The sequence below is a fragment of the Callorhinchus milii genome, unplaced genomic scaffold (assembly GCF_018977255.1).
Source record: "Callorhinchus milii isolate IMCB2004 unplaced genomic scaffold, IMCB_Cmil_1.0 Scaffold27, whole genome shotgun sequence".
Taxonomy (NCBI): Eukaryota; Metazoa; Chordata; class Chondrichthyes; order Chimaeriformes; family Callorhinchidae; genus Callorhinchus; species Callorhinchus milii.
This window is the reverse complement of record NW_024704768.1, coordinates 652,333-666,555: the sequence shown is the minus strand read 5'-3', so window position 1 is coordinate 666,555 and position 14,223 is coordinate 652,333. Positions and strand designations below refer to the sequence as shown.

Genomic DNA, 14,223 nt, shown 5'->3' with positions numbered 1-14,223 from the left:
ACTCCCAAACCCTCCTCCAACCCCCCAACCCCGCTCCCAAACGTCCAACTGCACAGAGCCCAGAGATTTAATGTCTCAAAGTGCATCACAAAGCTTTTCTGTAAAATGTAGTGACTGTGAGCTGTAGCCAAACGCGGACAGCAACGTCCCAGCAAACAGCCGTGACGTGAGCGACTGATTTAATCTGAGTTCCCCCTCCCCCCCGATCACAGTGTCAGGGTACCCCGTGTGTCAGACACCGACCGGTCACGGTGACGGGTTTCCGTGTGTCAGACACCGACCGGTCACGGTGACGGGTTTCCGTGTGTCAGACACCGACCGGTCACGGTGACGGGTTTCCGTGTGTCAGACACCGACCGGTCACGGTGACGGGTTTCCGTGTGTCAGACACGCGGCTGATAAACAAAACCAACATTGGGCTCCACCACTGGAGAGATTCTCCGGTGTTTTTGGTGCAAAAGCCTTCACTGAATTCCTCCAAACAATCAACATCTGTGGGAATAGAGTAGATCTGAGAAATCCCAACACAGTGACGTACGTGAGCATAGTAATAATTATAATAATCCTCGCATTTGATGCAGCGCCTTATCATGTCTTCGAGACGTCTCAAAGCGCTTCACTGAGTGTACTGTAAAGTGTAGTGACTGTGGGCGAAACGCAGCAGCCGATTGCGCACAGCAGTGTCCCACAAACAGTCGTGGATTGGGTGACCACATTATTATTATTTTTGGGGGAGGGATTATTACTCCGGAACGCATAAAACCACAGGATATTAACCAGAGACAAAAGTTATTGATTATGATAACCTTTGCAGTTTGATGCAGTGCCCTATCATATCGTCGAACGCATTTCAAGCGCTTCACAGGATTCATTGTCAAGTGTAGTGACTGTGGAGATTGTAGACAAACAGTGCAGTCAGTTTGCAAAGTACAGGGAAACGGTTGATCAAGTTTCATTCCTTTATTGTTGTGGATCGGAGAGAGAGTGCTGCAGATTACAGGTACGTCTGCCGATGGTGGTGTTTCCAAACCGAGCTAAAGGGTTTTCTTCCTCCGAAGAAATCTTAAAATAATAATAATAATAATCCTTACATTCGAGTCTTTCACGTTGGGAGGACATCTCAAAGCGTTTCACAGGATTCACTGTAAATAATAATCACAATAATCCTTGTATTTAATACAACGCCTCATCACGTCTTTGAGACGTTTCAAAGCACTTTACAGAATATATTGTAAAGTGAATTGACTGCATATTTTGTGCGTGAGACGTGGCAGCCAATTACACACAGCAGCGTCTCACAAACAGTCGTGGATTAAGTGTAGTGACTGTGCGTCTTGGGCGATCAGCTCTGAAATATCGAGTTGTGTGATTCCCCAGATAAAAAAAGATCGGCAAAAGCCAAGGATCTTAAAGCAGTGTTTACTTCAGTGGATTTTTCCTTCCCCATTGGCCCCCCTCCCTCCTCGCTCTACCTCTCTCTTTCTCTCCCCCACTCTCTCCCCCTCTCTCTCCTCCAGTAAAGAATTCCCCACACCGAGCAAGTGACGGACACTTATCGTTGTTGATGTACGGACCTTGTAGGGGCCTTGAGGTGGGCAGGGGGAGGTCTCAGACCACACAGCCGTGCAGCAGGGGGCTGCTCTCGGTGGCCCTGGGCCGCTGACGGCTGAACAGGCTCCTCATGAAGAGATTGACCGTGGGCTTGTCGGGGCCCTGTGCCCCGGGGGCCTTTGAGGGGTTCTCATGCAGTGGAGAGTAGTCTTTGTACCGTCTGTTGAGTGAAGAACATTTAATGACATCAACAACGACACCAATTTGCATTTGTGCAGCACCTCTCACACAGGGTAGAGTCCCGCAGCGTTGGCTGTTATAATAACAATCCGTGCATTTGATACAGCGCCTGATCATGTCTTCGAGACGTCACAAAGCGCTTCACAGGATACACGGTAAAGTGTAGTGACTGCATATCTTGTGGGCGAAACACAGCAGCCAATCGTGCACAGCGGCGTCCCACAAACAGTCGTGGGTTGAAGTGGCCAAATTATTATTTTTTAATAAAAAATTTTTTTAAACAGGTTACATTACCCCCGGAAAAGTGATCCGCCAATCGACTAACAACCGGAGGGTTTGAGGGACAAGCAGGAAACCGGAGCCAGTCGAGCGGAGGCAGCGGGTAGTGGGCTGCGGAGTAAGAAAGAGGTCGGAGAGGTGGGGAGCGCATGAAGGGATTTGAAAACGAGTGTGAGGATCCTGACTGGACCAGTGGGGGCTGGCGAGGGCCGGGGTGATGGGGGGACGGAGCTCAGTGTGAGGGACTGGGGTGAGCAGTTGCTCTGTGGGCTGGCGCTCACTTACCTGTAGATCACGGCTACGGCGCCCATCACCCCCACGATCAGCAGCATCCCCACCAACACCAGAGCCTCCGCAGTGTGAGGGGCCGCGCCTGCAACTGACAGCAAACACGTCTGGCACAGTCAATAATAATAATAATAATCTCGGCATTTGATACAGCGCCTTATCACGTCTTTGAGACGTCTCAACGCGCTTCACAGGATACACGGTAAAGTGTAGTGACTGTATATTTTGTGGACACAATGCGGCAGAGCGTTTAGAGCAGCGGAACAGGCACTGTGGACTGAATGACCTCCTCCTGCTCCTTTTTCTTGTGTTCCTATGAGCAATAATAATATTAATAATTATTGTATTGAACTATAGGGCCTTATCATGGTGTCGGGTCGTCCCGTCTCAAAAGTACGTGTCACGAGTCTCTGTGGGGTGGTGACTGTGAGGTGCAGTCACTGTGAGATGCAGTGACTGTGAGGTGGAGTGACTGTGAGGTATGAGGTGTAGTGACTGTGAGTTGGAGTGACTGTGGGGTGAAGTGACTGTGAGGAGTGAGGTGTAGTGATTGTGAGGTGTAGTGACTGTGAGGTATAGTGACTGTGAGGTGAAATGACTGAAATGTGAGATATGAGGTGCAATGACTGTGAGGTGTAGTGACTGTGAGGTATGAGGTGTAGTGACTGTGAGTTGGAGTGACTGTGAGGTGGAGTGACTGTGAGGAGTGAGGTGTAGTGATTGTGAGGTGTAGTGACTGTGAGGTATAGTGACTGAGGTGAAATGACTGTGAAATGTGAGATATGAGGTGCAATGACTGTGAGGTGTAGTGACTGTGAGGTGTATTGACTGTGAGGTGTAGTGACTGTGAGGTGTATTAACTGTGAGGTGTAGTGACTGTGAGTTGTATTGACTGTGAGGTGTAGTGACTGTGAGGTGTAGTGACTGTGAGGTGTATTAACTGTGAGGTGTAGTGACTGTGAGGTGTAGTGACTGTTACCTGGGCTGACGGTGACGCGGGTGCTGGCCAGGGCAAGGCTGACCTGGTTGGTGAGAGAGACATTAACACAGTAGGAGCCAGAGGAGTTGAAGACTTGACGGAGAACGAGTTGGCACTGGGCTGCGGGGGGCACCTCACGGCACTCGCTCTGCCCCGGGGTCTCACAGTCCGTGTCCGACACCACCGTACACACCTCACTGGGGAAGCTAGGGCCAGAGATGTCAGTCACAGCGTTCATAAAACCTCGCACACTCTGCACCCACATCACCCAGACACACAGGAACAGGAGGAGGCCATTCAGCCCCTCGAGTCTGTTCCACCATTCTATCAGATCATGACTGATCTGTACCTCAAGTCCAATTACCCGCTTTTGCCCCGTATCCCCTGATCCCCTAACCTGACAAACATCTCCCCCGCCTCAGTCTTGAAGTGGATAGATATTTGTAAAGTAAGTGTATCACACCAGTCTTCACCACCTCTCTACCACCACCCACCCTTTGGAGCTCCATCCCTCAGTCCCTTCATCTCGCTCCCTCCCTCGCCTCCTTCAAGGTCCGTCTCAAGACCCTCTTCTTCGACCACACCTTCAGTCACCCTCCTACCCCCCCTCCCTCCACCCTCTCCGCCCTCCATCCCTCTTGATCCCAACCCCCAGCTCGGGTCCAAATCCCTGACTATCCAGTGGCTTAGGATGTCCTCCCGACGTGAAAGGTGCTGTGTAACTTTCATGTGTTGTTGTTTCCCCTCTATGATGGTGGTTGCGGAGGTTGGTTTGTGCTGTACCTGCCCTGGCAGGTCACTGTGAGGTCCACGGCATTGGGCTGCTCCCCAGACACTGAGCTCCCCACCACGCTCTCCACCTGCACAATCTCCACCCTCTCGATTCCCTCTGTGAGTGAGAGAGAAAGCACAGCACAGACAGACAGGAAAACAACACACTCAGTGATAGTCACATTATACTTTAACACTGTGGGCTGATCGTGGAGCCCTGTGATGTAGTGGTCAGTTCGCCTCGCAAGCGAGAGGACGTGGGTTTGATTCCCGGGCAGGGCGAAACCTTAGGCAAGTTTCCTTACTCCACACGCCTCTGTTTACGCAGCAGTAAGTAGGAACCTGTTGTTAGTCGATTGGTGGATCGTTTTCCAGCGGTAATAATCCTTTCAAAAAAAATGGGGTTTGTGGGGACGCTGCTGTGCGCAATTGGCGCCGTGTTTCGCCCACAAAACATACCGTCAATTCACTTTACAGTGTATCCCGTGAAGTGATTTGAGACGTCTCGAAGTCGTGATCAGGCGCTATATCAAATGCTAGGATTATTATTATTACTATTATTAGTGCCTTGAGGGACCTGCACAGACACGCTGGGCCGAGTGCTCTCTCCTGGGCTGTAATTATCAGTGTGTCCACAGGTGGGCGTCTCAAGGCGCTCGAGCAGCGAGAGTGTTAGGTTGTTGATGTTTATCGATGGTCAGGCCTTCAGCCTCTCCGCCCCCACCCTCTGGAACTTCATCCCACAGTCCCTCCTCCTCGCTCCCTCCCTCGCCTCCTTGAAGGCCCGTCTCAAGACCTTCCTCTTCAGGCACCCTCCTACCCCCACCCGCCCCACCTTCCACCCCCTCCTGATCCCAACCCCCAGCTCAGGTCCAAATCTCTGACTGCCCAGAGCGTTGGGACGCCCTCCCGATCTGAAAGCCGCGGTGTAGCTGTCGGGTATTGCTGTTGGTTTGAGGCTACTCACGGATGATGTTGATGGCGGCCAAAAAGGTGCCATAACGATAGACAAAACAGTTTTCGGAGTCCACAGCGACCTGTCGCTTCACCAGCACCAGAGCTGCTTCTGAGCTGGGGGGGGCTGAGCTGGGGGGGGCTGAGCTGGGGGGGGCTGAGCTGGGGGGGGCTGAGCTGGGGGGGGCTGTGCCAGGAGCAGTCACCGAACCGCCTGTAAAAACACGCAGACACACAATCTCCTCAGACACCTACCCACGTTTCACCATTACACCACAGTTTACATTTATCACAGCGCCGTTCTTAAGAAACCCCCCCAGTCATTTTTCCCCCGCGACCTGCAATTCTTCCCCTCCCAAACCCCTCCCCTGTCCCACCTCATGCATCCACCCTCTCTCATCAGCGCCCCCATCAGCCTCCAAAATGTCCACTCCCTCTCAATCAAAGCCCTCGCCATCCATGACCGCATCCTGGATGAGCCGATTGACATCCTAGGGCTCCCAGGAACCTGCCGGTCCCTCCATGACCCCGTTCCCCCCATCGAAGCCTCCCCCCTGGCTATGCTTTCCACCACATGCTCTGCCCCAACTGTCACGGGGATTGGGGTGACCGTCATCTCCCAAACCTCCCATGGTTTATCCCCCTATTCCTCTGGCTGTTTGCCCCTCGTTTGAGCACCTCGCCCTTTACCATCCTTCCTCTCTCTCTCCCTCAAAATCCCCCCCCAAAACCTCCTGGCTCCTCCCTCACTGATCCCTTCTCTCTCCTCTCATCCCTATCCCTCTGCACTGACCACCTGCTGATCGCGGGCGACTTACCCACTGGTTGCTCGGACGCAGGAGGCGGTGTGTTGGTGGCTTGTATCAGGTTGTCGGCTGTGGCTCCGTTGGTGGCTTCCGTCCCCAGGTCTGACTCCACGAGGAGAGAGACAGCCTCGGGGGGAGCCGGGGTCACAGACACGGCCAAGCCGGGGGGGTTCACAGAGACAGAGACGTCGGGGACCATCTCAGACACGGCCAGGGCGAGGGCTGGAGCAGGAGCTGAGGTTGTCACGGCGACCGGAGGGTCCCGGGACGTGAGAGTCACTACAGGAGAGGCTGAAGCCCCCGAAGCGATGGTGGAGGCGGAGGCTTGGCTGGGCACAGAGCTCGGGACAGGGTCGGGGATGGAGACGGAGGTCAGGCCGGCCGTGGCTGGGGTTGTGGCTGGGGTTGTGGCTGGGGTTGTGGCTGGGGTTGTGGCTGGGGTTGTGGCTGGGGTTGTGGCTGGGGTTGGCTGCTCCGCTGTTGGCTGCTCAGAGGGATCCACACTGTCTGGGGACAGAAGGGAATTAACATTAAATTCCCGTCTCCGTGTGATCGGAATCGACTGCACAGACACAGGCCTGTGCAAACCAGTCTGTGCCGGTGATTATACCCCACACTCGCTGCACTTGTCCTTTACCCTACTCCCCCATTCCCCCTCTCCTCTTCCATATTCCCCCCCTCCCGTTACCCCTATCTCTCGTTACCCCCCCTCCTGTTACCCCCCTTTCCTGTTCCCCTCTCCCCAATTCCCCCACCCCCCACCCCTCACCACCCTGCTCTCTCTCACCTGTGGTGCCCTGGGCTGCAGTGGGCTGTCCAGAGAGGGGAGAGGGCGTTGTGGGGTTCAGGCGGACAGTGGTGGAGGGGGCTGCAGGCTGAGGGTCTGAGGTTGTGGGTGAGCGGGGGGGGTTGGTGGTGGTGCAGGGGGAGGGGAGGGTGGCCTGCAGGACCACCTGGGGTCTGAAGGTCCCGGCAGAGAGGTAGGTATGAGTGACGGCGTTGGCCCGGGAGATCAGGCTGCCGCTACCGTCACCAAAATCCCAGGAGAAGCTGAGGTCGGCCTCGGTCAGGTAGCGGCTGGGGTCGTGCAGACGGACATTGAAGAGTATAGCGCGGTCCTGGATGAAGCTGGCGTCGTCCTGGTTCAGGTCACTGATCTGGGAGAGAGCCACGGAGAACGGGATCCGGTCTGCACACAACAACAACAACACAACAACAACAAACGGGGCGGTGAGGAACGGCCCAGAAACACCGCACAGCGACGCGCGGGGGGAGGGCAGGACTGCAAAGTCAGAGGCAAAGTCAAGGAGTTAGGTTTGTTTGTTACGCTCTGGAATTCATTGCCTCAAAGGGCGGAGGAAGCAGATTCGCTAAAACCGGCGACTGTTTGGTGGGGACGTCACTGGGCGCAATTGGCTGCCGCTATTCGCCCCAAAAACACACGAACACCACCTCACAGTGTATCCTGCAAAGCGCTTTGAGACGTCTCGACGAGGTTTTGAATCCAACCTCCACGCACAGCCTTTTGGGGGAGGGAGAGAGTTCCAGATTTCCACTCCCCTTTGCATGAAAAACTGCCGCCCTTGTTCTGGATTCCCCCCCACACTGTAACTGTCCTGTAAAGTGCACTGACTGTATATTTTGCAGGTGAAACACGGCAGCCAATTGCATACAGCAGTGTCCCCACAACCAGTGGTTTGAGCCCTGGTTCTGGGGCACAGGCGGGTAATTGAAGTTGAGGCACAGGTCAGCCGGGATCTAACGGAATGGCGGAGCAGGCTCGAGGGGCTGAATGGCCTCCTCCTGTTCCTAAGGTTCCCGTGGTCCGCTTCGTTACCCGTGATGGTGAACTGCGAGGTGGCCTTGCCCAGGGGAACGAATTTCCTGTGACCGCGGTAATGATACACCACCACCTCCATGGTGTAGGAGCCTAACTGGGCTTCCGCTGTGTCCACAACCAACACCGAGCTGGGACCATCCACCGTCTGCCAGTACTTTCCTGCAAATCAATAACAATAATATTTTATTAATAAGAATGATGCGCATTTATACAAGTCCTGGCCGGGAATCAAACCCAGGTCCTCGTTTGTACAAGTCCTTGTAGCGTAGTGGTTAGCGCAGCGCGAGCGAGCGAGCTAACCACTACGCTACAAGGACTTGTACAAATGAGGTCCCGGGTTCGATTCCCGGCCGGGTCAGGGCGAAACCTTAGGCAAGTTTCCTCACTCCACGCACTCACGCACCCACACACACGCCCACACTAAGCTCCAGCACCTCCCAATGGCGTTCCTCTTACCCAGGGTTTGCCAGACAAAGACGAACTTGGAGCGTCTCCTCGCTGAGTTCCCCGGGAAGGGTTTTCCGTCTGGAAACACACCGTCCGCCTCCTGCAGCCGGTCGCTGGGATACACCGGGTCTCCGTGCCTCACATGCGTGCCTGCGGGGGGAGGAAGCGCGGGAAGGGTTAAATTAATCCACGTCGCACTCGGCAAACGCGGCCATTGTGTGTGTTGAAATAGCACAGGGGGAAAAGGTAGAGAGATTGACTTCAAGATTGTTGTGTGTGTGCGCGAGCAAATTATGTGGGTGTGTCTGCGTGTGCTTGTCTATGCGTATGTGCTCATGCGTGTTTGTGTGTGCGCACGTACGTGTATGTGTTTGTGTGCACATGTGTATGTGTGTGTGTGTGTGCACGTGCGCCTGTGTGTGCATGTGCGCCTGTGTGTATGGGCGCGCCTGAGCCTGTATGCGCGTGCACCTGTGTCTGTGTGTGCGCGCGTGTGTGTGTATGTATGCATCTATGCGTGCGTGTGTGTGTGTACATTTGTGCATGTGTATATGTGTGTGTATATATGAGTGTATGTATAGGTGTGTGTGTGTATATGTGTGTGTGTATATGTGTGTGTGTGTGCACAGGGAGACGAAGGAGTGGAATGGCTGTTGGAGAGAGGGAGAAAACACCGACAAAAAGTAAAGGGAAATCTGTGAGATCGCTGAGTGATCAATATGAAAGCCTAATGAGATACGTGTGAACTCTCTCACCGTTTACCGTACAGTTTTCCGCCCAGACCACCTCTCCGTCAGCCTGGACACTCTGGTTGACGGGGAATTTCAGGTCGATGTAGAAGCTGGATTTAGCGCCTGTCAGGGTGGGGGCATCGTTGCTGAGTTGAAAGGAAACTGACCCACCTACACAATAACCAGAAAATAACAATAAGGTCACTCACTCCACCGCTGTGTGTGGGACCTGCTGTGTGCAATTGGCTGCCGTGTTTCACCGACGAAATACACAGTCACTGCATTGTACAGTATGTCTTGTGAAGCGCTTTGAGGTGTCTCAACCACGTGATAAGGCGCTAAGTCAAATAAAAGGATTATTATTATCAATTATTATAAACAGAAGTTAAAACAGGCTCCTGAGCAGCGATCAAACACGTTACATCAGCACATAAATAAGGCAGAAACTTCTAGGAAATGCTGCAGTTGTCTTGGTTAATAATACTAATAATAATAAATAATAATAATAATAATAATAATCCTTGCATTCGATATAGCGCTTTTCACGTCGGGAGGACGTCCCAAAGCGCTTCACAGAACACACTGTAAAGTGAATTGACTATATTTGTGGGCGAACGCGGCAGCCAATTGCACACAGCAATGTCCCACGAACAGTCGTAGATTGAAAATGACCAATTTATTATTGTTTGGGTTTTGGAGGGAATATTATTAGGCTCTGTGTGGAGTAAGGAAACTTGCCCAAGGTTTCGCCCTCTTCCGGGAATTGAACTCAATCCCCCTAAATAAAATTGGTGGCTCACTTACCCTCCTGGCTGTGTGTGGGACGCTGCTGAGTGCAAACTGGCTGCCATGTTTCACCCAAAAAAAATACACAGTCACCATACTTTACAGTATAGCTTGTGCAGCACTTTGAGACGTTGCAATGACGTGATCAGGCGCTACATCAAATGCAAAGATTATTATCATTTTCACAGAATGAGGAATTGTCTCTCGGTCTCTCTTACCTTTCCAGCAGTCACTGCGATTCCAGTCTCCGCTGCTCCAGTCAGGATACAGGTGTGAATCCCAGGACCTGGATCCAGGGAATCGGCCTGGAGACACATTCCCTTTCCTGCTCCTGTGGCCATCATTAGGAGATCCTAATAATAACAAATATTATTATTATTATCCTGGAGAAAAAGAGAGAGCAGCCACACAAGGCACCAGGGACACGGCATCCTACACTAAATACATCGCCTCTAAATGAGATTCACAGACAAAAACACACAATCACTCACTTCACAGTGACTCACTCCCATGAATCGTTTCCTTACTCCACAGCCCTCTGGTTACCAGCAGTAAGTAGGAACCTGGTTGTTAGTCGATTGGCAAATCGCTTTCCAAGGGTAATAGTCCCTCCAAAAAAATAACAATTTGGTCACTCAATCCACGGCTGTTCACGGCTGTGGCCGTTCGCCCACAAATATACAGTCAATTCACTTTACAGTGTGTTCTGTGAAGCGCTTTGGGACGTCCTCCCGACGTGAAAAGCGCTATATCAAATGCAAGGATTATTATTATTATTATTATTATTCATGGGACACTGCTGTGCACTATTGGCTGCTGCGTTTTCACCCACAATAATTTATTCAGTGAAGCGCTTTACGGTGTCTCGAAGACGTAATAAGGCGCTGAATCAAAATGCAAGGATTATTATTGTTTGTCTGTGTCGGTGAAGGAGAGGTTGGTTGTGAAAGGGAAGCTCACAATCAGCCCGTTCCTTTCTCTTTCGCTGTACAACTCTTTGTTCCCACAGTTTGGGGGTATTTCTGCCTGAAGGAACATCAGTGCTGATGGCATGTGATGCCCTGCCTCCCCACAGGGTTCCTTCCTTGCGCACACATTGCCATCACATGCCTGCCTCACAGCTTCAGATGATCGCTTTCATGTGACGCTCAGCTGAGGCAACTAATCCCAGCCAGAGAAGGAAGGGTTAATGGGGGGGGCACTGGCCAAAAAAACCCTGTGTGCCTTTTCTCTCACTGTTTCTGAACGTCCACAGATCCTCAATAAACAGGGACGCACACTGAGTGTTGGAATATTCCCTGCAAAATCCCTGGAGCCGGATTAGGATTGTATTTGACACAGCGCCTGATCACATCTTTGAGACGTCTCAAAGCGCTTCACAGGACACACTGTAAAGTGAATTGACTGTATATTTTGTGGGCGAAATGCAGCAGCCAATTGCGCAGAGCAGCGTCCCACAGACAGTCGCGGATTCAGTAACCACATTATTTTTTTTTGAAGGGATTATTACCCCCAGAAAACTGATCCGCCAATCGACTAACAACCAGGTGCTGCGTAAACAGAGGTGCGTGGAGTAAGGAAACTTGCCTAAGGTTTCACCCTGTTCGGGAACCGAACCCAGGTCTTCTCGTGTGCGAGGTGAGCGCTCTATCCACTGAGCTACAGGACTCCACAAAGCAACCAGCCTTGTGACTGAGGTGGAACCTGCAGCACTGAGACGGGTCATTTTATAAACTCAGTGTGTGGTTCACACCGACGCCTGCAGTCTCTGGAGCTGTGAAAGTGACAGTGTAAATGTGGTGCAGACAGCTCCCGAGTGTAGCATCTGTTCCTGCCTCAGGAGCCTAACAGCACATCTCCGGTACATAACGGAGTGAATGCAACAGTCTGAACTGCAGAGCGTTCATTAATGTACAGCACTTACGTGTAACAGCACTGACTGACAAACACGCTCAGTCCCTGGGCTGTGAGAACGTTAATCCATCATCAACACCAAACCTTATAAACTGCATCATCATCATTATAATTCTTGCATTTCTTACAGCGCCTCATCACATCATTCAGACGTCTCAAAGCGTTTTGCAGAATATACTGTAAAGTGGAGTGACTGTATATTTTGTGGGCGAAACATGGCAACCAATTGTGCACAGCAGCGTCCCACAAACAGTCTTGGATTGAGTGACCAAATTTTTCTTTTTTTCGAAGGGATTATTACCCCTGCAAAGGCCAACCAGGTTCCTTCTTATCGCTAGGTAAACAGAGGCGTGTGTGTGGAGTAAGGAAACTTGCCTAAGGTTTCACTCCTGCCCGGGCATCAAACCCAGATCCTGCGAGGCAAGTGTCCAACCACTATTCTGTGCTGTGCGTCTCCATACGATGTTACAACAACTTGATTTGCAGAATGTGGTGTGAACTTCATGAGTGAGTGAAGTAAACGGGTACGTGAAGGATTGAAGGTTTGGGGTTAGGGCAGGGCAGGGGGATTGAATGGACAACTCACTCTGAGTATAAATTTGATGGACCGAATGGCCTCCTTTTAGACCAGAGACTAAGACACCTCTTACATGTTTTCTCTTTCAAATGAGAGGTTGGCTGCCGTTTCCACCAACAAAATATACAGTTACTGTACTTTACCTGTGAAGCGCTTGAGACATTTCAACAAAGTGATAAGGTTATATCGAATGCAAGGATTATTATTATTATTTATTATTATAAACCGAGGTCCCGTCTGCCTGTTCAGGTGGACATTAAAGATTCCACGGCATTGTTCGAAAAGAAAAGAGAGTTTCTCTCCCAGTGAGAAATTCACTTTGTTTGCTTCTTTGTGGGCAAATTAGCTACCTTGTTTGCCCACAAATCATACAGTCACTACACTTTGCAGTGTCCTCCTGACATGGAAGGCACTGTATCAAATGTGAGGATTATGTTATTATTATTATTATTCACTAATAATAACCATTACAATAACTGGCATTGATATTGGCACCTCTAACGTGCATATAAATGTCTCGATTATAACATTGATCAGAACTGGAGTGAATATTGTAAGAGACTTACCGGCCAACACAGCCCCAGCCCCAGCCCAGGCAATCAGCACCGAGATTAGTTGTAAACTGCTCCACATTTTTCTTCTTTCTTCTCTCCCTCTCTGTCTCTCTCTCTGTCGCTCTGTCTCGCGCTCTCATCCAACTCAAAGACGAAGAGAACAGACCTGAAGCAGCAGCACCTTTTAAATAAGTGGGAACCCGCTGATTAATGGAAACCCAACCTCTTCGTGACATCAGAGAACAGCCTCAGCCTCTTGGACACGGAGCTATTATTCCCTGTTTGATTGCCTGTTTGTCGTAATAATAATAATAATTATTATTAAGAAGAATAAACGCCATCTTGAAATGTAAGGATTATTTTTATTATTATTATTGCACAGTCTCTACATCTTATAGTGAATTCGGCCAGGCACTCTGAGACATCTTAACGTGGTGAAAGCCGCTGTATGAAATGTGAGGAACTATTATTATTATTATCATTAATAATCAGTCAATGTCACTTGACGGCCGTTTCCCTGAGGAAGCATTTGAGAACACGGGCTGTATCCCAGGCTCTGCGAGGGTTAATAATAATAATAATCCTGGCATTTGACACCGCGCCTTATCACGTCTTTGAGGCGCCTCCAAGCGCTTCACAGGATACATTGTCAAGTGAATTGACTGTATTTTGTGGGCGAAATCAAAGCGTCTCAAAGCTCCTCACAATCATTCTGTCAAGTGTAGTGACTGTGTGTTGGTGGGTGACACAGAAGCCCCACAGCCGTGAGGTGAGCGACCGGTTTGAGCCGAAAGCTTTGAGATGCTCCAGTCACAGAACCCCACAGGGCAGAAGGAGGCGATTCAGCCCATTTGAGCCATCCCCACAACCTGGGTGTTCAGGTCCCCCACCCAACCCGAGCCCCCTGCCCCTGCCCCTGGCCCTGCCCCTGCCCCTGCCCCTGCCCCCTGCCCCTGCCCCCTGCCCCTGGCCCTGCCCCTGCCCCCTGCCCCTGCCCCTGCCCCTTCCCGCCTCCCACCCGAGAAAGGAAGCTGTTCCATGTATCTCACTCCCCCCCCCCCGGCCTCTGTCCAGCTTTGTTATTGGGGTCTAATTGACGGTGTTCATCAACGGGATCCCAGACCCTGATATAGATAGCCATGTGATTGATGATATGATGTTATTGATTGTGTCGCTGATGGTGAGCGGCTGCGGTTCTCTGCCCTCCGTCTCTCTTCCCTTCACTCTCTGATGGTGAACAGTGAACAGTGACAACAGGCGTCAGGGAGAGTGAGCGAGGAAGGGGAGTGAACGTGAGCGGAGATTCGTGTCTCAGTGAAAACACACTCACACACACCACTCCCCCTCTCCCCACACACACACCACTCCCCCTCTCCCCATACACACACCACTCCCCCCCCACACACACACACCACTCCCCCCCACACACACACCACTCCCCCTCTCCCCATACACACACCACTCCCCCCCCACACACACACACCACTCCCCCTCTCCCCATACACA

General features: G+C 51.5%; 1 protein-coding gene across 1 annotated transcript in view; it reads right to left on the bottom strand.

Moving 5' to 3' along the window:
* Positions 1 to 945: 945 nt before the first annotated feature.
* pmela (premelanosome protein a) overlaps positions 946 to 14,223 on the bottom strand; it is a 26,262-nt gene continuing 12,984 nt past the window's right edge. Inside the window, exons 2-14 of the mRNA XM_042344143.1 lie at positions 12,730 to 12,898; positions 9,891 to 10,025; positions 8,911 to 9,057; positions 8,165 to 8,305; positions 7,706 to 7,867; positions 6,656 to 7,057; positions 5,856 to 6,375; positions 5,076 to 5,179; positions 4,121 to 4,226; positions 3,338 to 3,543; positions 2,356 to 2,449; positions 1,575 to 1,771; positions 946 to 1,062 (exon numbers count right to left, since the gene is read on the bottom strand). Of these exons, the coding sequence (XP_042200077.1) occupies positions 1,609 to 1,771; positions 2,356 to 2,449; positions 3,338 to 3,543; positions 4,121 to 4,226; positions 5,076 to 5,179; positions 5,856 to 6,375; positions 6,656 to 7,057; positions 7,706 to 7,867; positions 8,165 to 8,305; positions 8,911 to 9,057; positions 9,891 to 10,025; positions 12,730 to 12,796 (2,247 nt within the window). The 5' untranslated portion in view covers positions 12,797 to 12,898 and the 3' untranslated portion in view covers positions 946 to 1,062; positions 1,575 to 1,608. The remainder of the gene's footprint in view (positions 1,063 to 1,574; positions 1,772 to 2,355; positions 2,450 to 3,337; positions 3,544 to 4,120; positions 4,227 to 5,075; positions 5,180 to 5,855; positions 6,376 to 6,655; positions 7,058 to 7,705; positions 7,868 to 8,164; positions 8,306 to 8,910; positions 9,058 to 9,890; positions 10,026 to 12,729; positions 12,899 to 14,223) is intronic.